The 22,332-nt window shown below is 35.0% G+C and overlaps 3 protein-coding genes across 3 annotated transcripts in view; 2 read left to right on the top strand and 1 right to left on the bottom strand.

Annotated features, from left to right (window-relative positions):
• LOC116771698 (guanine nucleotide exchange factor subunit Rich) overlaps positions 1 to 22,332 on the bottom strand; it is a 29,524-nt gene that overhangs the window by 5,104 nt on the left and 2,088 nt on the right. The window contains exons 5-21 of the mRNA XM_032663619.2: positions 22,097 to 22,230; positions 21,090 to 21,181; positions 20,281 to 20,397; positions 19,587 to 19,743; positions 19,087 to 19,200; positions 18,479 to 18,730; positions 17,851 to 18,019; positions 17,010 to 17,201; positions 16,588 to 16,700; positions 14,249 to 14,320; positions 2,083 to 2,323; positions 1,757 to 1,866; positions 1,460 to 1,687; positions 1,196 to 1,339; positions 797 to 911; positions 525 to 649; positions 100 to 260 (exon numbers count right to left, since the gene is read on the bottom strand). Of these exons, the coding sequence (XP_032519510.2) occupies positions 100 to 260; positions 525 to 649; positions 797 to 911; positions 1,196 to 1,339; positions 1,460 to 1,687; positions 1,757 to 1,866; positions 2,083 to 2,323; positions 14,249 to 14,320; positions 16,588 to 16,700; positions 17,010 to 17,201; positions 17,851 to 18,019; positions 18,479 to 18,730; positions 19,087 to 19,200; positions 19,587 to 19,743; positions 20,281 to 20,397; positions 21,090 to 21,181; positions 22,097 to 22,230 (2,536 nt within the window). The remainder of the gene's footprint in view (positions 1 to 99; positions 261 to 524; positions 650 to 796; positions 912 to 1,195; positions 1,340 to 1,459; positions 1,688 to 1,756; positions 1,867 to 2,082; positions 2,324 to 14,248; positions 14,321 to 16,587; positions 16,701 to 17,009; positions 17,202 to 17,850; positions 18,020 to 18,478; positions 18,731 to 19,086; positions 19,201 to 19,586; positions 19,744 to 20,280; positions 20,398 to 21,089; positions 21,182 to 22,096; positions 22,231 to 22,332) is intronic.
• On the top strand, positions 3,610 to 4,968 carry LOC116771699 (cuticle protein-like). Its single transcript, XM_032663620.2, has 4 exons — positions 3,610 to 3,701; positions 3,768 to 3,863; positions 3,961 to 4,057; positions 4,126 to 4,968. Exons 1-4 carry the CDS (start codon positions 3,684 to 3,686, stop codon positions 4,845 to 4,847), a joined length of 933 nt encoding a protein of 310 aa, XP_032519511.2. The 5' UTR covers positions 3,610 to 3,683; the 3' UTR covers positions 4,848 to 4,968.
• Positions 10,380 to 11,543, top strand: LOC116771700 (cuticle protein 8-like). The gene is made up of 3 exons (XM_032663622.2): positions 10,380 to 10,517; positions 10,600 to 10,671; positions 10,756 to 11,543. The coding sequence occupies exons 1-3, from the start codon at positions 10,500 to 10,502 to the stop codon at positions 11,326 to 11,328; spliced, it is 663 nt and encodes a 220-aa protein (XP_032519513.2). The 5' UTR covers positions 10,380 to 10,499; the 3' UTR covers positions 11,329 to 11,543.

Genomic DNA, 22,332 nt, shown 5'->3' with positions numbered 1-22,332 from the left:
CAGTATCAGGTATATTTTGGTGTGCCAACGCTTTTGACTACTAATTTAAATATAGCAATGTTTAAAAAATGTATCTAGATAATTTGGCTGATAACTGACTTTTCACTGGTGGCTGGTACTGACTTCTTCCTCTTGACGGCGGCGGGCGCGGGGGTGGCGGCAGTGGAGCGTCGAGCGGCCGGCTGGGAAGCGCCCGCGGGGGGCGAAGGCTCCCGGGGCGCTACTGTAGTACTGAAACTACGGCCGCGACCACCCGCCAACTGATGGAAGAACATTGATTACCGTGTCAGAAGAGTCAACGAGTGGGCGAATGCCTAAAGATATTAAATTGTAGAGAATCGACGTACTAAAGTGAATGGAAATGTTGTATAAGAATTCAAATGACATGTCGCATAGTTCGTTATTTTTGGCGACTAAGTATTTGTTACGCGACGTAATGTGTAGGGTAAAGTTAGGTAAAGAATTTAGTTAGTCGGTCCCAATAAAAGTTATAAATTATTAACTATTTCCGTGTCGTTCCTGACCTGCATGCTGCCTAGTATGACCGACAGATCCTCGGCGTTGGGACTGACGGTCTGTGACTGCACCACCTGACCGTACTTCGTCTGAACGTTCATGGAACTCCTCGGCGAGTCCACGTCGTTGGGATCTGACATACAAAGGGAAATAGCAATAATGTTTTTATAAACCGATACCTTACCGAATCCTATCAAAAAAGATTAGAAAAAAAGTTGTATGGATATTTGTAAAGGATTGTTTTCGTTTTATGGTTTCTTTTAAAAGTATTATACAATACCAATGGCTTTAAGGAACCTCACGAGGTCCCTGGCCAAGTCCCACCGCTGGTGTTGCAGGGCTGTGTCTAGGAGTTGGGTCGCCAGCTGACGACTCACGGATGAACTCTCCAAGTTCTAAATCAGATTATATAAAATGTTTCTTAGCCATATACATATCGAATATCACTGCACAATTTTCATGTAGGAGAAATTGTCCTCCTAAAATGCTGAAATTCTCAAAAAGTTACGCTCACTATGAATACATGGGATCTGTACAGATATATCAAATATTTAAAACAAGTGTTTTATGCTTACCTTAGTTATCTGTAAGTTACGCATATTTGAAATAATCAGTATCATATTGAATACACAGAAAAATTTTGGTATAAAAAAACTTTAATATAAATATTAATAAATACCTGTAATATAATTAAATAAGTCGCTGCCGTATCGAGCATGTTCTTCTGCAAACATTCTTGGAACAGCTCCTTGGGTTTTCCAGCAGCAGAGAATAAATATGGCCACAAAGCTATTTCAGTCTTTCTTGCACATTGTACGACTGTCTAAAACAACGCATAGAGGTAGTACAAATATGTTTATATGATCTACATCTAACGAAAAAAAAAGAAATTAGACGTAATAATAAATAATTAATGTTATTATGCTCTTGTGATATAACTTACCTGTAAGTAAACGGGAAATTCATGTACGAATTCTATAACGCTTGGTAGTTGTGCGTCGGGAATAGGTTCCTTACTGGTGGCCTCCTCCTCCAGGACCTCGTGCAGCAGAAGTTCCAAGGAGTGGGGGAAATAAGGAAGCTGGGCGCAGGACCGAGCTATCTCCCACGCGTGATAGCCAAGATTACGACGAAGCAGCTGACGAAGGATCTGGTGCAAGTAGACTTGACTCTGGAAGAGAAACACTGTTAATGTAAACTTTTAATACCTAAATATGCAACTTCGCTGTTTTTTACCTACCGTCCTATTGATCACACAGAACGGCAGCGAAAAGACCAAGTTTGAATCCGATGAGTATAGAGTAGTGTCGTTTTCGGCTCCCAGAAGAATAGCGTCATCAAATAGAATTGCTGCAAAAATAAAGAAAACACTGAAATACAATTTATATACTTTCAAATGATTATATAACCCTTAGTATATGTAAGAACCGATATGTGCTATAGTGTGAGAGTTTTAATTTTACAAAATATATAAGTTTAAGCAATGAAGTTATACTTTATATAGTTCACATTACACTAGAAAGAGTAAGCATCGATTTAGTTATGAAAGTTAAGATCGGAACATACTCAGAGGGTATATGTCAAGATGAAAAGGCAGCATGATCCTCTTAGCCATGAATGTGTGTCGTGAAGAGTCGGTCCGACGTGTGGCTTCGCGTGGTATAAGCGGTAGCCACACCCTCGCCCCTAGCGAGCCACACCATAGCCACAAAGCTCTAGAGAGCTGAGTCTGCGTGCCCGTGCCACTGCCAGACCACACGCTCTCCACGCATGAGGCCAGTACTGTCGCTGGAAGACAGCTATAAGCCTGTGGCAAAATTTTATCGCTGTTGATATACAAATGTATATATATACATATATATATGTAGTATTAAAATTCGTATACAAAGTTGAATGGTCTATTGCTTAACTATTATGACATTTTGGTAACCATCACTGAACACGATTTAAAGGGGCGTTGGCTGATAGAGTTAAAAGAATTAGTAACCACAGGAAGCAATATATAGGGTTACAGTTTTCATATTTATATTTCACATCATTGGCTAGTGAAGTAATGTAATATAGATGGAGAAGAACTCAGAACAATATTATAATGGGCCCAAGGCCTAGACAGCTTATGAAATAAACTCCTAGACTCAGATCTCAGTACTTTTTTGATAATTTCGAGCAAAGTTTATGCAAATACACAACTTTTAGTCAATAGCAACATTTATTGTAAATAATTTTATATTCTGATGATATTAACATATTGCTGAACTAAATGATAAGGTACAAAAAAAGGCACTAAAATCACGGATGAACTTCATTAAAAATTCAATGTTAATTATAAATAACAATCACATTAATTGCATCTATTAACTTACCAAGTAGTACCGAGTAATACACACACATAAAACATAGAGATCGATTATAATAATTTAATTGAAAATGAACACTTTTACAAAAAGTTATCAGATATTTCAATGACGAAATTTTAAAACCCGAATTAATCTCAAGTGCACAAAATTCTCGAGAGACACGACATATATCGAGACCTAAACCTTGGTAATAACCACTTTATTGAGGAATCATTTCGATCCATATAACGAATACGAATATGATTTAAATACGCAGTATTTTCAATTTAAATATAAGATTTTTTTAAAATAACTTCAAAATAAGAGGAATCTGTAACATGAACTTCATTACATAAACCGATGTGACCTTAACATATGTAATAATAGAATAATATCAGTCACCTGTTTGACTTCAAGTCCACTGACCCACATACAAACCGACAGGCCGTTTACACACTGGACGCTATTAATCGTTATTGGAGCAAATCCCACAATATTAATTTGGTTGCATCATTTCGCACGCATCAACAATTCCTCAAGTTTGTTACTTGATATCATAATTTTAATTATATTATGCTATATTAATCAACAATAAACCGTTGTATAGAACAAATCATTAGTACGTTTTCACCAGCTGAAGGTTCTACGAAAACGAGGAAGCCTGATGCAAGCACTGGTATTCGATATTATAGGTTGCGGTGGCCGTGCAGGCGTGAAACATTCCACATCCGTTCAAAGGTTACGAAGGTCCATTTAAGACTATAAATTGAATACACTGTTTGATGATAACCAATGCGTTATTAACATACAGCGTTCAGGGCGTCTTGTAACATGGATTACGTTGCCGCGGTTAGTGTTCGTTGTTAATTGTCCGGTTGGTTGTTTGATATTATTTTTATGGCGCATCAATTACAGATAGCATGCCTGCTAGCTCTAACGACGTCGTCGACGGTTGACGGCTCATTAGCTGATCTCGTATACGCGCCTGGACATGCTTCTGTGGACTATTACGTATGAATTTTAATATAAATTTCGTAACGTAAATTATATACGAAATTATGTATAATAATTGTATATCATTGGTAATTATTCCATAATGAATTTGTAGGCCTACCCTCGATACGCCTTTGAGTACGCCGTACGAGACCCCCACACTGGTGATAATAAAGCACACTGGGAGAAACGGGATGGCGATGTAGTTATAGGTAAATATAAGGATATGAGAAAATATAAAACAAAAACATAATACACATATATTTCAATTTATAAATAGGGGCTTATTCTCTGGTGGAACCTGACGGCAGTTTGCGTGTTGTGGAGTATCGCGCTGATGACAAGAGCGGTTTCAACGCTGTGGTTAAGCGAATCGGACCCAATGTTCACCCAGTAACACCCATATACAAAGCACCATTACCACTCATTGGATACAAGTCAGAGCTGCCACTTTCAATCGGACCTGTGACGGGACTTTTGAATCTAGGCGGTGCTCCACTATTAAACAAATACAGCGGAAGTGCGACTTCGTCCGCAAATGTTTACAAAACTGCTGGACCCGCTGTAGTTGAAGAAGTGCTACCGCTGGGGAAAATTATCCCTGCTCCTATCTATAATTCAGAAATTATATCTGAACCCATCTATAAAGAGCCGATAATTCAAAGACCCATCTATAAAGATCCAATAACTTCGTATCCACTATATAAGGAACCAATAATATCAGCACCTATCTATAAGGATCAGATTATTCCGGAATCCATCTACAAGTTACCGATTTTCCAAGAATCTATATACAAATCCCCCCTTCTTTCATCTCCACTAATAAAAGCTGGACCTATATACTCTCCAGCTCTTAGGAATCTGGAAAATGTTCCCTATGATGGTATCGATTATACTCTTTTAGGTAAAGGTCTATTAAATTACAAAGGATCTCTAGATTACAAAGGACTTTTAGACAAAATACCCTTAATATATAAGGGTGGATTAGGATATGGCCATTAAATGACATGACATGTGACATATGACACATGACATATGATATAAGACATATGACATATGAAAAATAATGACGACTTTTTATAAACAGTGACCAAAATATGCCGCTATCCATAAACAAAGATATTTTTAGAGAAATAAGTTTGTATTTATTAAAATAAATAATTTCCATACAGTAATTTTATTTATTCAACATCCAACTAATTTTGTCGAATTAAAGTTAACCATTCACTCAGATTAATAGTATTTAAAATTTATATTTAAATAAAATGAGATATTCACTATTTTATAACAAATAATTATAAAATACTTCCTTGTGCTAAATAAACATGTTTCACTGGTAAGTCTAGTGTAACTTCAATGGTCTGTAGAATTTTAACGCATATAAGAACAAAGGTGTTAAGTGTTTCATCATTTGTTCACTTTAGCGTAGCAGTAAAACTCAAATATGAACGGCGTTCTGACGGTAAATATATATATGAAAAAGATACGTTCAATAAAATATGTGCAATCGCATAAAACCAAAATGGATTTATATTTTAAATTTACATTTCTAGATAACGATAGAGCTGACATTTATAATTGCAGTCAGCGGAAAACCGCATAATGCAATTGAAGATAATGTGAGTAAAATAATTCACTAATAGTTACGTATGCGATAATTCGATCCCTACATATACAAGCAAAATAATTTCTTTTAAGGATCATCCCCGTTATGTTTTCAATTACGCTGTTAGTGATCCAGTGACCAAAGATAATAAAGCGCAATGGGAAGTAAGAGACGGCGATCAAGTTAAAGGAGCGTATTCATTGACCGAGCCCGATGGTAGCATACGAGTTGTAGACTATTCTGCGAATGATCTGAGCGGATTCAACGCTGTTGTCAGTAAAATTGGATACAGTTCTCATCCCACTCCAATCCAGGAACATGTACCTTTAGATATTCCGCAAATAACTGATATAGTACCTTATTATATAAACTATGGCCTTGGTTCTATTGCTATGCCAGAGGAGGTACCTAACGTTAATTTTGGTGGAACAAGCCTTCCCTGGGATTCTGCTACCGGATCTTACGGTGGCTGGGTCCCTCTCGACAACGGACCCTACGCAACGATTATACGAAAGAAATATATTAATGGTAAATTGTACAAATTAATAATTGGCCCAATATCTTTATCTGGTCAATCAATTGTCATTAGGAAGAGAAAATTATCCGAAGACTGAACTTTTGTAAAATTATGATAATTTATGTTTGATTTGTTTTGATTTCGAGTGTAATGTAGTGTGAAGAATTTGTTAGAAATCATATAATTTTATTTATATAAAATTGTTTACATTTTCAAACATTTTTCATTGTGCCACTTTTAATATCTGTTGCATTGCGACGGGTTAAGAAGTTAATTGTTGAATGTGTAGAATATCCTCATATTTTTATGTAATTTGTACCGTGATTATGGAAATAAAGATCCAACAAACAATTTATTATATAAACAACACAATATATAATATTTCCTTCTTTGTATATTAGCTTATAGTGCTTAAATTCATTGATACAGTCTATGAGTCCTTTTGTTTTCCCTTGGGTTACCAGATTTCGATTCTGACATGCCCGATATTAACATAATTTTGACATAAGCAAAACTTTGATCTTCATTTTCCATTCTGGGATAAAACTTTTTTGTATTCTTAAGTTATTAAATCCTTCATCGTTCTAGTGGCTTTGTTACGACATATCTTGTATTTTTCAATTAATTATTGTGTTTATGTTTTTTTATGTTAAGTATTTTCAATTTTTTTAAGCAACTTTTGTCTTAAAATTTTATACATTTCATCGTTACTCAAGTAATATATGACTATGTCCAGTCATTTTGTTATTTTTTTAGTTTTTGTAGCGTATAAATAGGATGAATCAATAGTCCTCTGCTTCTTTGTAATAGTTTCTGAAAACTGCCCTTCAGTAATGTCGTATCATGGTCGCCTGTCTTAGTATCAAAAATTATTATTATAATTCTTATAATATACTTATATACATAATAAAAACAACACATGGCCAGGTATTAGAAATACGCCTATATCCTACAAATCCCAATTGTTGTCCCGTAAACATTAGTCTCGACGTGGTCTTTGGACTACAATTTGAGCAGCCTTTTTCTTTAACAAGGTATTTTATTGTTCCTCAACCTAGGTTAGGCGTTTATCATTTATATATTTTAATAGAATAGCTGTTTGATTGTTGCTTCGCGCTAACCACTGTCCCGAGAGTAAGTCGGGATTATAACAATATAACTTCGAGTCACTAGGTACTCCGCGGGGAGCTCAAACTTATAGCCAAGTGCTGAATCAGACCCCGTACTTGAAGTCGTCACAACTTACTAGACCGGACCTCATGTTCCCTGATTAAAACTTAAAATTCTTCGAAATGTAACTGATGTTAGGGAACCTACGGTACAATAACACTCATTTTCTTAAAAAAAAACAGTTAAGGTTTGAATTTATTGCTTATCCCGATCCCGAAACTCCACGGGTGGTGAGTTCAGTGGCCGTATTGGCAGAGAATAACTCTGATGTTCACGCGGACTGAATTGCAGGCAAGGCAAGAGCTAATAATCTCTAAATGTAAAACCTAATTTGATTCTGTCGATATTAAGAGAAATAACCGAGAGTTTTCTAGAGGGAACTTTAAAAAATATATTATAATTATAAAAAAAATTATAAAAAACTTAATTATAAATATATTTTTACAAGAAATTATTTTTTTTTTTACAGCAATGATTTTAAAAAACGAATGCGGATTAATTGTTAATATAACGAAATATTTCTAAATTTCGCCAAATTACGAATTATTGCAATAACGAAGGCAATTATTTTATAGATTAAGAAATCATCAAAAGAAAACATATGTATTATTAATTATTTCCTTCAAATTAATTATTATTATAAATAAATTTGTTATAATTAAATGTGTTTTCGTTTATTAAAGTAATTGGTTTAAGTGTTTTTATTGTTTAAACAGCGGCTACGTTTTTATATAGGGGTTGAATGTTGTAAACCTAAGATTGAGTCAATTAATTTTAAATACTTGCCATGAAAAAATGTTCTTTAAACGAATTCAGTATTTAAATATTATATACGTTTTGATTTTAATTTACATTACAAATATAAGATTTTTATCCAAATAAATTTACTTCCAAGCTAAGCTAAGTGTAATTAAATCATGATAAGAGATGAGTTTTCTGAATCAAATATATTAATGAGGTCGGTCTACATGTTTTTCACGATAAAAACTCTGCTCTAGGTTTAAATTTTTTTTTTGATACAAATCTAATCCGTGAGTTATTTAAAAAAAAAATGCTCTGAGACTAATATGAAGAAAAGAATGTTTAACACAAGTTTGGTTCGTCACACCATATATGAAGCGTTTCCCATTTCACATTCAATAACCTACATTCACAGTATAACTTGCGAAGATGTGTGAGACGATACTTCTCTGAATTCAATGGATTCACCGTGCGGGGGCCGCGTCCATCGTGTTGCAGGGAGAGGAGCTTCAACAGCGCCTGGGACTTGCGACCCAGGTGTAGGTTTAAGGCACCCCTATCTAACGCACGTTGAACGCTCACCATCACCGTACAAGGTCCTTTCTCTACCTACCCAATTTGAAACTGTTGTGGTAATTGCTAACGCTTCGTATGTAGTTAGTGTAAGCTTAAAGTAGTGTTGTGTCAGTAACAGTACTTGTAATATGTATAGCTCTTGAAAAAGCAATTTCCATCGATATATTGACTGAACGCGGTATCTCTGAAACCATAAGGTGTAGAAACTTGAAACTTGGAATATGCCTTTTGTCGAGTAGAGGTCAGCTACAAACGAATTTGAAGTTGCACCCAGAAGGTTCAGGGAGGTTAACAAAAAATAATACCTTATTTTAAATATAGCTCCCTCTAAATCTTATTTATGTGATGTTCAAATTATGACGGAATTTTATAATAAATCATTCCCAACAATGATTGCGGGGAAGGTGTTAACAATGGTTTTTTTTTATTTTCAAGCCATAGGTCCAACAGAGTGTAAATTTTGTATGAATTTTCTGTTAGTGGATGTAAAAATTATTTACGCACGAATTTCATGATATCCTACCCAACGGGAGGTTACGGGGATGGGTGTTACAATGAAAATAATAAAATCTGTATTTTATGCCACGCAAAGTGAGCGGGTAACTGCTGGTATGTGTATAAAATATACATATATATATAAAGTATTTTATCTTTTAGCAAAAAGCAAGCTTATTAAATTCAATTTCAGAGATTTAATAATACAATGCTCTACAAACTGTTAAAATATGACAAGATAGTACGAATATAGGTCATTGACGTTGACGTTTGTTGAATAAAATCATCGACGGATTTAATTGGGGAAAAAACCATTTAAGGTAACATAATAAAAGTCTAACGCATTTTCCCGGAGCAAATATTCATTATTTATGTATATAAGACCTTAGTCATTTTTTAGTATATGTTTATTTTTCCGTTGGTCCTTTGCGTCTTACTGGACACGTTAGCTCAAATTGTGAAACAAATGGAGCGCGAAATTCCAGAGGTTACAAGTTCCAATTCTTGTTGATGAAATGTTAATTTTATGATTTCTATTTAAATTTAAATAAAAATATAATTTTAATGAATACTCTAAGACCTATGTTTAATTAAAGTATTATGAGATCTAAGACTTTCGCGAGTAGGTACTTATTTAAATTAAATTCATATTTTCGGATTACAACGCGTATTTTATTAGACACATCTCGTCTGCCCATGAACACGGTTGCTGCAAAGTAACCTAAACGTCGGGAGTATGTAGAATAATTTTTATTTTAGGGTTATTTACATTTTTTTCTTGGTTAAAAAATATATACTTTTTTAAATCTTTTAACTTATACCTAAGACTATAATTATTAATTATCCATACTAGGATTTAAGACTTTCGCGAGTATTCACTTAAAAACTACATACTCCTGACGTTTCGGTTACTTCGCAGCAACCGTGATCACGGGCAGACGAGGGGTGGATTTATAATTTTACCCATATTACCAGGATTCGTCTGTTTCACAACCGGATGTTGCTTCCGCGGAGTCAACAACGTCACTCGATGTATGATATTTTATCGAAACACAGGTGCCTTCCGGCGACGTTTGTAAAATTTTTATTTTGTCGTTTACGTATCAAGGTTACAGATTCCTATCTAGAATGAATTTAAAAATTTATAATTTAATCTTGTTATTTCACGCTTGTTGCATTATTCTTAATAGATGACTATTAAGAAAATCGAGTTGCGTCTTCATCGATATCCTTATTGGAAGTTATCAAAATATAAAATCGACGCAATATCCCAATAAACGGATCATTTAATGTCATTGATTTCTAAGCCAAACTCATGAAAACCGGTAAAATTATGTAATATTATCGTTTATTACCACGGAACGGGTTAATTTAACAGGCGAAAAATATTACAGGCAAAAAAATGTATCATGCAAATCAATATATAACTGGAGGACTAAAGAACCGGAGCGCGACCAGCTCGAATATAATTAATGCTGTATAAATAACAGCAGAGGCGGTGACAAGCTCGCAGTTCACGACGTCTTGCTCACTGGTATACATCGTCAAAATGAAAATAATACTGGTGGTAAATGTCCGACGATATAAACATTAATAATATATATTTACAGATATCTCACGTGGTTTCTAATGGTTTTTATTAATTTAAGGTATCCTGCCTGATAGCCGCTACGGTCGCTAATCAGCCCAGTATATTATCCTATGATATATTGGAAGGGACCGTGAGTTTTATCTTGAGATCTATCGTCATATTTCTGTATTATTATCCGAGATATATTATATAATATTTTATTTAATTTTTTTAGTCGCAAAAAAACTATGACTTCGAATACTCGGTGAATGATCCATCGACCGGTGATAACAAAGCGCAGTGGGAGGTTCGCGAAGGTGATGTAGTTAGAGGAGCATACTCCTTGGTAGAGCCTGGTGGCAGCATTAGGATTGTTGAGTACACTGCTGATCCTATCCGCGGCTTCAATTCAAAGATGAGGAGAATAGGACCGAAATCACATCCGCCTACTGTAAGGGTTGCTGCCGCTCCAGTAGTAGTCGCAGAGGTAGAGGAAGAACCTCAAGTGGCGCCAATAGCAATTGAAAAGCAGGAAGTCATCGAACCCGTGGTCCCCGTCAAATCTTATTCACCCATCTACGACTCAATTGCCCTACCAAGGCCTATTTACGAACCAATTCTAGACTACGGCCCCATGATTTCCCCCATTGAACCAGAGCCAGCATATTTGAAATACCTCAACTCTTTTTCGAATCCAGGAGTAACAATAAGCGGTAAAAGTTACGGCCACAAAGGAAATATTGCCCGCAGGTGGGCGATTGGTCCCATCAATCATGGGGAAAAAGTGACCATCAAAACAAGGAACTAAATTATGATAAGCCTTATTATATGTAAGTCACAATATGTAACTTCTGTGTATAGGTAACTATTAGGTTACTCACGGCTGTTGTGTTTTTTGCATAAAATAGTTGTAAGAATACACATAAGTCTGTAGAAGTTAAGCTGACTGTATGTATATCCAGAGCAATGATCTGTACCTGAACTCTTATGCTTGACGATAAATATTTTTTTAAAGTAAAAGAACTTCTATTCATTTGAACTAACTAATCATTTTAAACATATAATAGCTACTGGACGTCGGCGGCCCCTGTAGTACTGTTATGAATTATTACTGAATTATTACGTAATTACAAAATAGACCGGTTCAGCTAATTTTAGGAGGAAGTGTTACGTGAAAATATATACAATTGGTTCGGTGTTATGAAACTTAAATATTTTTAAAAGATCCCAATAATATTATGAACTAGCCCTGCCCGTGACTCTATTCGCGTGGAAAAAGTACCATACTACAAAATTTCTTTATAAATAATGTTAGAAGTCGTATTAGCAGTTTCAGTGAGTATGTAGAGGCTTCTTGCATTGCTCACTCGAGATAAAGCTACATATAACTGTCCGTGAGAAAAAAAAAGCGTACGCAGATCTACACCGACACAACTCATGGTTTGTTCCTCGGAAATTAGTACATTAATTAAATACAACATGTCATTATTAAACCCATTAAGTGTTCAAGTAACTTTACATAAGTTTGGTTCAAAGTAGTTTAAAAATATTCCCATGGGAATGACGCATTTTCCCGCGGGAAAAGGTATCCTAAATGTTGCATCAGGTGATCAGCAACCCCCATATAAAAATTTATTGATATCCGTCCAGTAGGTTTTAAGTTATAAGTGCACAACAGACGACAGGCAAAAATTCCAAAAATCATATTTTTGGCATCAGTTTTTTCTAGGAATACCCCTATAAGGATTTATTCCCATTTATTTTCAATATACAGATAGATGGTGAGGACGTTTATTTTGCATTTCAGCAGATACGACTAAACAGATTTAGATGAAACTATCTATTCTTGAAGTTTATATGTAAAAACAATATTAATGTCCGTTAAAAATCCATTTGAATGCACGTAATGAACTGCCAAATACGACATTAAAGAAATATTCTGTATGAAGTCACATGACACAGATATATAGACCGACGGCCATATGGTTACCGTATTTATTTTATAAGAAAATGTCATTAATATAACTCTCTCAATCCAATTCTGAAATCCAAATAGACGAAGCCGGGGTCATAAGTTAGTGTGACAATAATTATTCATGTTGAAACTCTTGTACTAATTAGGCAGTACTTCGAGGGGTATCAGTCCAACTGACTAACAGATTTTCTGGCTTCATTTTATTTATTTATTGAAACACAAACACAGAGTTCATTCTATATAAGTTATGTCTGTATAATTTATTATTACATGGACCAGGTTTATTTTCAAGTCATATAATTGGGTTTTTGAAAAAAAAAATTGTGATAAATGGAAAGATCATGTATAAGATTTCTAACAAAACAATTTATATATATTTTTTCGGTACAGATAAAAAGTTATATCAAATTAAAATTATTTTTATGATTCCAGTACTGAAAACACGCCGAAAGTTCCCGAGCAAACCCGAGCGCGTGTGACGTCACAATGTTAATTTCTCCTCATCATAGCACACAGCTGATACAATGTTTTGACGTTTAACCGATAATATCTCGTAATTATGGTCAATATATCGATAAAAATATTAAAAATGTCGAACCCTTAAAGTTATCGTGCTTGCTTCGTACCGTTATGTACGAATGCTACAAAAACAACCCCCGAAAAAATATTTTTAAATGTTACTCAAGATGTAAAACTTTGTAAACAATGGTTCCAAGCAGTGCGACGACCTAATCCTAAAACAACATCATTTTTTTTTGTTGTGAAGATCATTTTGATGTAAGTATTTTATAATAATATAACAATTATTTATGTATACGAATAGATTAAACAGAATTCAGTAACTAAATTTTTCAACTAAACTCCAAATCGTAACTTTAAAAGTCATAACATTAAAAAAAATCTTTGAATAATTTAAAACGATTACATAATTGTATATTGTTATCAAATGTTTTTGGTTTAATGTCGTATTTTAATATTTTTATAACGCGTTAGGTTATGTATTATACGAAATTGAAATTTCAAAAGTCTGTGGTGGTTTTTCTTATGTTTTGTTTTTATTTTTCAACTGAAAGAAGATATCTAGAATTATATTTACTACACTACAATGGGAGGTAGATCAAAAATTAAAGTTAATGTCATACCACATAAGTTTAGCTGTCAACCCAGCCGTAACCGACAAGGCGATGCAACTCCTAGACCAGCTACAGAAAACAGACGAAAACTACAAACTATCCACGAGATTTTACGTGGATCATCAAAAAATATTGAAATTAACAATCCTCAAGAATCAATCACCGAGACTATACCAGCTAACAGTATTGAACTTATTGAAATTGTTTCTGCTCCTTCAAATTCTTTTAACATTGTGACGTCACAAGCATGTCGACCAATCGTGGAGCGTTGTTAATCAAGTGGATATTTAAAAAATTTTATCAATTTTTAATGTAAATAATTAATTAATTTTTTTTAATTTTTCGCATCAATTGTAAATATAATTTATTTTAAAGTTTTGAAATTAAAAACCTATAATTATGTACTTTTTTGAGTTTTACCATTATATGTTGAGTTAAATCCTAGTTGATATTATAGATGAGTATAAAATTACGTTCAGCGCACAAAAATTTTAATCGTGGGACACAGAAAATTGAAACATGGCTTGTACATGTATGGAACTCGTATCTGGTAGGGACGAAACAGTTTCATGCAATATATATTAAACTATATATTAAGAGAACTAATTAAAGTAACTTACCGGGTTATTGTCTTCGTCGACGTCGTATTCTTCTCTTTGGACCATCATCAGTTTTCCACTAGCGTTTATTATCTGTACAAAGGAAAGAGTACTGAAGGTAATGGACTTGGATGATTGTGACAGAAAATGACTTCACACGCTTGATAAAATAAAACCTGTTTAAAATTAAACGGTTAACTGTAATAAATTCTATTCATACTGTAGCTGTACCATATACATAATGAGATCTAAGATTTTCGCGAGTATTCATTTAAATGAAACTAGTATTTTTTGGATTTACTACGCGGATTTTATTATTTAAAAACTACATAATCCCGACGTTTCGGTTACTTTGCAGCAACCGTGATCACGGGCAGACGAGGTGTGAATGTCTGTCAGTTGGTCCTTGTTATTTATCATCTACCGCCATCGATTTCTTAATTTTCTGGCGTACCGCTCTGGATGCCGGCAGAATGCGCTCACGGTGTCTTGAGGTCCTGCGGTGTGGTTTCGGACATGGGATTTTATATTTTTAAGAACGGGGTCCCAGGTGTTTGATAGATTCCAGCCATCTTCTCTATTGAAATTGGGATGTTTTTTAATTTCAATAGCCTCGCGAATTAATCTCGGTATATACTTGTCTTCCCGAGCGAGGATTTGAGGTTTATCAAAACGAATGTAGTGGCCTGGTTTGTCCATTGTGTGTTCACACACTGCTGACTTCGACGCGCGCCTGTTTTTGATGTCTGAGATGTGTTCCTTAACCCTTGTACCGATGCTCCTCTTCGTCTGTCCAATGTATGACAAGCCACAGTCACAGTCGAGTTTGTATACACCCGCTTGTTGTAAAGGAATGTTACTCTTGATTGGTCTCAAGAATTGGCTCACTTTCTTATGTGGTTTGTAAATAGTTTTAATGGAAACCTTCTTCAAGATGTTGCCTATTCTGTCAGTAACTCCCTTCACATATGGTAGTATCGCAGGTTGTCGTTCAACTGTGGGTGGCTTCAGGTGGTTCTTGCGATGCTGGCGAGGCACGGGCAGGTTGTTGATGGTGAGAGCATGTTTTACATGCTGCAGCTCGGCCTCTAGGTGGTCAGCATCACAAAGGTGTTGGGCTCTCTGTAACAAAGATTTGCCAACGGTAGCTAACTGTATAGGGTGGTGGTGCGAGTTACCGTTGAGGTACCTGTCCGTGTGTGTGGGTTTCCTATAAACAGTATGTCCCAAAGTATTGTCAGGATTCCTAATGACAAGTATATCAAGGAAAGCTAAAGAATTATTTGCCTCCAATTCTATAGTAAACTGAATCTTACTATTGATAGAATTAAGATGGTTCAGAAAAGCAGATGTTTTATTTTTATTTAATATTGTGAAGGTGTCATCTACATACCGTTTATATATTAAAGGTCTTATAGGAGCAGAGCAAAGGGCTCGCACCTCGAAGTCTTCCATGAATATGTCAGCGACAACGGGGGAAACCGGCGAACCCATTGCAACTCCATCTACTTGTATGTAGAATTCATCCTTCCACATGAGGTAGCCAGATGTTAGGCAATGCTTTAATAGTTCTGCATATTCTATAGGCATATTGTTATCCTTTAACTTACCTCTTACAATCTCAATGCAGTCAAGAACAGGTATACTAGTGAATAATGACTGTACATCGAAACTGACCATACTGTCATTGTCGCTTAATTTTAGGTGTTTTAAATCTTTGACAAATTGGTAGGAATCCTTAACAAATGACTTTGTGTGGCCCCGGAGTGGTGATAATATCTTTGAAAGAAATTTAGCCAGTTTATAAGTTGGTGAGTCAATCTGGCTTACTATTGGGCGTAATGGAACATCTTGTTTATGGATTTTAGGCAACCCATACAATTTTGGAGGTTTTGCACACGAAGAAGACAAGTATATACCGAGATTAATTCGCGAGGCTATTGAAATTAAAAAACATCCCAATTTCAATAGAGAAGATGGCTGGAATCTATCAAACACCTGGGACCCCGTTCTTAAAAATATAAAATCCCATGTCCGAAACCACACCGCAGGACCTCAAGACACCGTGAGCGCATTCTGCCGGCATCCAGAGCGGTACGCCAGAAAATTAAGAAATCGATGGCGGTAGATGATAAATAACAAGGACCAACTGACAGACATTCACACCTCGTCTGCCCGTGATCACGGTTGCTGCAAAGTAACCGAAACGTCGGGATTATGTAGTTTTTAAATAATAAAATCCGCGTAGTAAATCCGAAAAATACTAGTTTCATTTGTACCATATACATTCTTAAATAGTTATTCAAGAATTTTATTTTATTGAATCCTTTATATGACATTATACAGGGTGGTTACAGTACCAAGGAATCTGGTGCGTCCTGTAGCCGGCAGAGGGAGGCCTGTAGCACGCAGGCCGGGTGAGACAGAGCGGACACGTCCACCGCCTGCACACAGCGCACCTCTACGTTCCCCACTGACAACATAACATTATATCTTTATAACAATTTAAATATAAGGAAATAAAACATGAAATTAAATATTCCTTGAGCAGAGTTTGATATGAATCTGATATTTCCGTGCTGTTGCTTCCCAGGAACTATAAAAATTGTAATAGGCTGTAGAGACATTTGTTGTCTAGATTTTCTATGAGTACATTTAATTTGATTTGATAATACAGCAGGCTTCAGAAGTCTTTTCTACAATCTCAACACCTGAAGCCTGAGAACATTTCAATTACCTAATATATTAAGTTTTGTCTGTATGTGATTATAATATGTCGTACTGTTATCGATCCTGGTGAGCTCGTATATGGAGACGAGCGCGTCAGCTCCGAACACGACGAGCTGGTCGGCCAACACGTCCATGGTGAGGACCTGCGCGTGGGCGCGGACGAGGCGAGCCAGGCGGGAGTCTAGCTTGGAGTCTCGGGGGTACAGGCGGAGCTCGTCGTGCGATGACGTCATGCTGTAGCAGCCTGGTGGGGAGATAGTTTATATTAATTTCGAATCATTTATACGACACAGTTTATGACCACAATATATTTGAGTAGAGTTGACTTTTAGTGTCTAGTCCGTCTAATGAAGTTCAGAGGGTATGAAAGAAGGCAAGTAGCATATTAACTTAATCAATTATTTAGAAAAATCGCAAACATGACAGCAATTTCGTTTTGTAGATTACGAGATCGGATATGACTGAACAATATTGCGTCAATTTATTCCATTGATATAAATTTTATATTATTGAGGAAGAACTTGAGATACTTTTTATTTACAAAGTAAGGACTATAGAGTAATGCTAAATATTTAACTAGTGAAGCCTTGTTTGAATCAGTTTCACCGGGGTAGCTTACTATGTAACGAGATATTTCTACTTTAAATTAGATGGTAAGGTAAGAATTTATTCTAAACTAAGAACTATTAAGAGTGTTTAAAAATAAATTATTTCCTTATTAATGTTTTCCCCTAAATACCAACATTAATCTATACATATAAACAAAGATGGATTGTCTGTTTGTAATATTGAAATAACAGTTGTTCACTACATGCTGTGGTGTGTGAGGGCAGGTATATATAAAAAGTTAAATTTTCCATGATTATCCTCTGTCTGCTTCAAATATATCTCACCCGCTATGATATAGTCCCTCCACCACAGCAGGCCCGCGGTGACCACGAAGTCTCTCTCCTGGGCCTCGTTACCGAACAACTTCCATCGTCGCGATACACTGCTATAGTGTGCGAGGCCCGCCCGGCCCGCTACACACACGTGGGCCCCGCTCGTGTCCACCGCACTGTACTGTGGAAGCGCAGAGGGGTGGGGAGGGGATCGGTGATTACGTCATCATATGCGATACTTTGCCATTATTGTATATGTCTACATAAGACATATAGATATCATATAATATACTGCGCCGTCAAGATGTACAATAACATTTTTTACACGTACGAATTATTTTTATATATATTTTTAAATAAGATTTTTCTAGTTTGATTTTGGATTGTTATGTGGTAAATTAACTTATCAATTGTAAGCAGATTCATGAGTCACGTACAGAAAAAGAATTATCATATACATATGAGGTCTAGTCACTTCTATTCTTCGGTAATTACCAAATAATTGTTACAACGATCATACTCTGGCTAAGAGCAGTCCAATCTCGTTGCAACAGAGACTCGTGTCTGGCGTTCGGGATTTAAAAACATCCAAAAGCATCTTCATTAACAATCATCGGTTAAACAAAAAAAAACTGCTTACTCTCAAGGGCCAATTGCTGGCTATGTAAGTGGCTGGCAGTTGCAGCACTGTCCACTGCTTCCTGCACTCGTTATCGTCAACAAACTCCTTGTACTTGGCCGCGCTCTCGTACTCCAAGGACTGGTCGTTGCCATTCTCTTGATACAGGTCGGAGAAATCATCCATTGTTATTTTGGTACGCCGGGTCAGGTTGTCCTCTAAATTGATGTACAGCTTGTCATCGGCTTGCAAGTACAGATGTCTTTGGTTGCTCTGCGAATTTTATTGTGGCGTCATAAAAAATACATTATATACATTTCACCTTCCTAATAATTTTTTTTTCTGTTGAATATTCATGTCTGATCAGGATGAAAAGAAGTTATTAAGATAAATTAAAGTGTTACCCTTTAATGTTACTTATCGTAATTGTATTTTTTTTTGTATGGAATTCTATTTAAGGAGTACTATATTTTCTATATGTGTCTATTTTTAGCACTTCACACAATTTTTTTTTTATCTTAAAGCCGGTTTAGGTCAATAGTCTTTGCCAAATACAGTAAAATTAAAAAAGAAGATTAAATTTAAATTATCAACGAGTAATAAACATACACACACGTATGACAACTCACCATACAAGGATTTACAGTGAGGGGGCTTTTAACGAAATCCATTTGTATCAAATTGGACCTTGTCTCGTCCTCGACTTTCACCATCCAGAGCTGATAGCCTTCCGTCGCCCACTCCTGGAACAGTGATTCAAATTCACTTGAATATTCTTTGTTTATCAGAATATCTACTGTTATGAATATTACTATTTCCTTTATCGTATAACATATTGCTTGCGTCACAACACATAACTGTGGTCGTACCAAATGCAAGCAATTAATAGCGTTATATATTTTGATTGACAGTTTCGTGTATTACATCACACGTTATGGGCTTTGGTCTAAATTTGAGGCAATAATTTAATCGTTAAGGTATCTTACTGTTAGGTATTTACAAACTTCCTACTTTTTTTTTGTTTCGTAGTATGTATTACCAAATTTTTTATTCTTTCTAAAGAAGTCTTGCTCTCAATATTACTAAACTCTCCATTTTTTAACGAAAGCTTTTAAACTAATTGAATTACCATACTGCACACGACTAGAGGGTTGTCCTTGGCGAGATCTCGACTTAGGCCGTAGTCCCACGCCAGGGAACACGCGAGCAGGGCTCCAAAGGTGCTCCAAACGGACACTCCGCCACGTTCCCAACAAGCTGCCACCGCGCGACCGTCGCCCGACCACCTGCCAAAACACATACCTCTCACCAAATATACACATAACATAGAAACAAAAAAATTCATCTATAGGAATGCAACTTGCAAGTTCCATAGCAACGCGATCAATTGCCTTCCTTAGGTTGAATTTTTTCCATTATATTTTATTATAAAAAATACAACAGATCATTTACACAAAATGTCGTTACAATTACAAGATGTACGTAATGACAATACATATCAACACATAGTTTTTGTCAGCGACTTCGTCCAAATGGATTTCAAAATTAGTCTCAGAGAGAATTGTTTAAAATGTGTAAATAAAATAGATATGGTAACAAAACAATAAAGAAGTAATATACAACTGTTATGCCTTGATCCAGGTCCAACTATTAGGAATTTCGGGTTAAATTTTTGCCTATGTCTTAATCTGATGGTTAAAATAGATTCACCTTCATTAACATTCCATAAACATTCAAATTTAGAATATAAGTAGAATATTGAACATTATATTCTAAATGTACCAAAATATATCAAATAACAAAAACAACTATTAATTGCTGACCTCATACATTTAACCGGTCCAGGGTCACCAGGAAAGTCCTTTGAACTGAGGAGCATAGTGTGGGAGAGTTCCAACCCACCCGTCAACTCGTCGATGGTGAAAACATCTATTTGTGAACTGAAACAGGAAATTCATTGAATACTTCATGGCCTATACACGTTTAAGTCTTTAACTCCCGCCAAAAAAGAGGAGTGCTACAAATGCCTCTGTGGGTCGAGATTCTTCTCGTGTGCCGGGATCTCGGTTTTAGTTTTTTAAAATAATAAAATCACGCGTTGCATTCCGAATTTACAGTTTTATTTTAATGAATACTCGCGACAATCTTAGATCTCATTCTCTGTGCGTGTTTGCTTCAAACCCGGCTGATGTCGTTGCGTTTCCTATCATTTCAAAGTCAATTCCCTTCCAGTGTTCCTTAACTATGTTTGAGTCGAGTATTGTAGGAGCATTAGCTATTTACAAAAATCATGTACGCTTTTTGGCCCATGACCGTGACTAGTCGATAGTGTTTCGAGAGCCAGTATAATCAAATATAAAATAATGATATTAATAAATAATGAGTTGACCGACTGTACTGACTGACCTTTTCACACCCCAGAAACACTTGGTCTCTGACCCGTGTGACTGAAATATTTTCCCCATTATTAGGGAGATAAAAAGTATAAATTAAAAATATTAATAATAATTAATTTCTAAATTATATAAAACTATATTTTTGATACATTAAATGCTATTAGGTTAAATACTTTTTAGACCCGCCGAATAGATACTTCTTAAATTATGTCTATCATATACATAAATAAACTTACTTCCTCCTACCAATAGCTATGAGCCGGAACTTGTGGTTCACTCTGACACAGGTAGCGTCGTCGATGCCCTGAGCCCAAATACCCTGTACTGCCTACAAAAAAAATTAACATTAATTAAGTTATATCAACAGTTGTACCACACAAGCCATAATATGTTTAGCGTCAGTACTTTATTAGCCTAGTCAATATTTATTCTTGTTTAAAAGAATAATGTAAGCATTCTTGGTTTTCTTAACGGTTATGTCATGTTATAAGGTCCATAGTGTTTTATAGCCTACAGCTCTCAATACATCCAACACAAAAATTATCTGAGACAGTGATAGGAATTTAAGAAATGAACAACTGAAATCTATATAGATTTGTTATGCATTCGTATACAGTATTAATATAAAATATTATGTGATATAATCAAAATCTGTTGAGATTTCAAAGTAATATGGTATTATACAGTTTTACTTTGTGAAACTCAATATATATATATAAATATATATATAAGTTAAGGTTAATGTCAAACTATGTGCCAATATAAGTTATATATGAATCCTCTATCCTGAATTCAATTAAAAAGAACAAATATTTTCTCAATCAAATATGAAATAAAACAGGAATATCTTTTTTAAATTTTCAAATCTGTCTTTCAATATTATTTCAAATCTTTTATTAAAAATTACTTATAATTATTTTTTATTACTGGAAAATATATTAAGATATGATCTTAGTTATATTATGTTAATATTATCAGTTGGATGTTGGATGTATTAAGCGAAAGGGGAAATAAATATATAAATAAATAAACAATAAATAAATTCGATTAATTAAATTGCTTTATATATAAAAAATTTAATTCAGCTTTCGAAAGGGACACTCTTCCTACTGCAACCATAGACAGGATCTTACCCTCAAATCCGTCGATATTTTTATCTAACAAACAATAACTATTTAATGAAAGTGATAAATTATAAATAAAATAAATATTCTGTAAATAGAAATTGATAAACATTACTCACGTTGGGATCAAACTTAAGATTGGGTGCTGTGAGATAAGCCGCTCTGCCATCGTTTAAAGTTATGCCAAAACCACACACTAGTGGAGAATACTCAATGTCGTTGACATGTGTGTTGTCTTCTAGAATTGGTTCGGCTGGAATAATAAAAACAATATATAAATATTCCACGTACATATAAGTACAGAATTTATTTATATATATATATTTTACTTATGAGCTATACTAATGTATCATAA

This window comes from Danaus plexippus (assembly GCF_018135715.1).
Source record: "Danaus plexippus chromosome 16 unlocalized genomic scaffold, MEX_DaPlex mxdp_23, whole genome shotgun sequence".
Lineage (NCBI taxonomy): Eukaryota > Metazoa > Arthropoda > Insecta > Lepidoptera > Nymphalidae > Danaus > Danaus plexippus.
The sequence above is the reverse complement of the archived record's forward strand: the minus strand, read 5'-3'. Positions and strand labels throughout refer to the sequence as shown.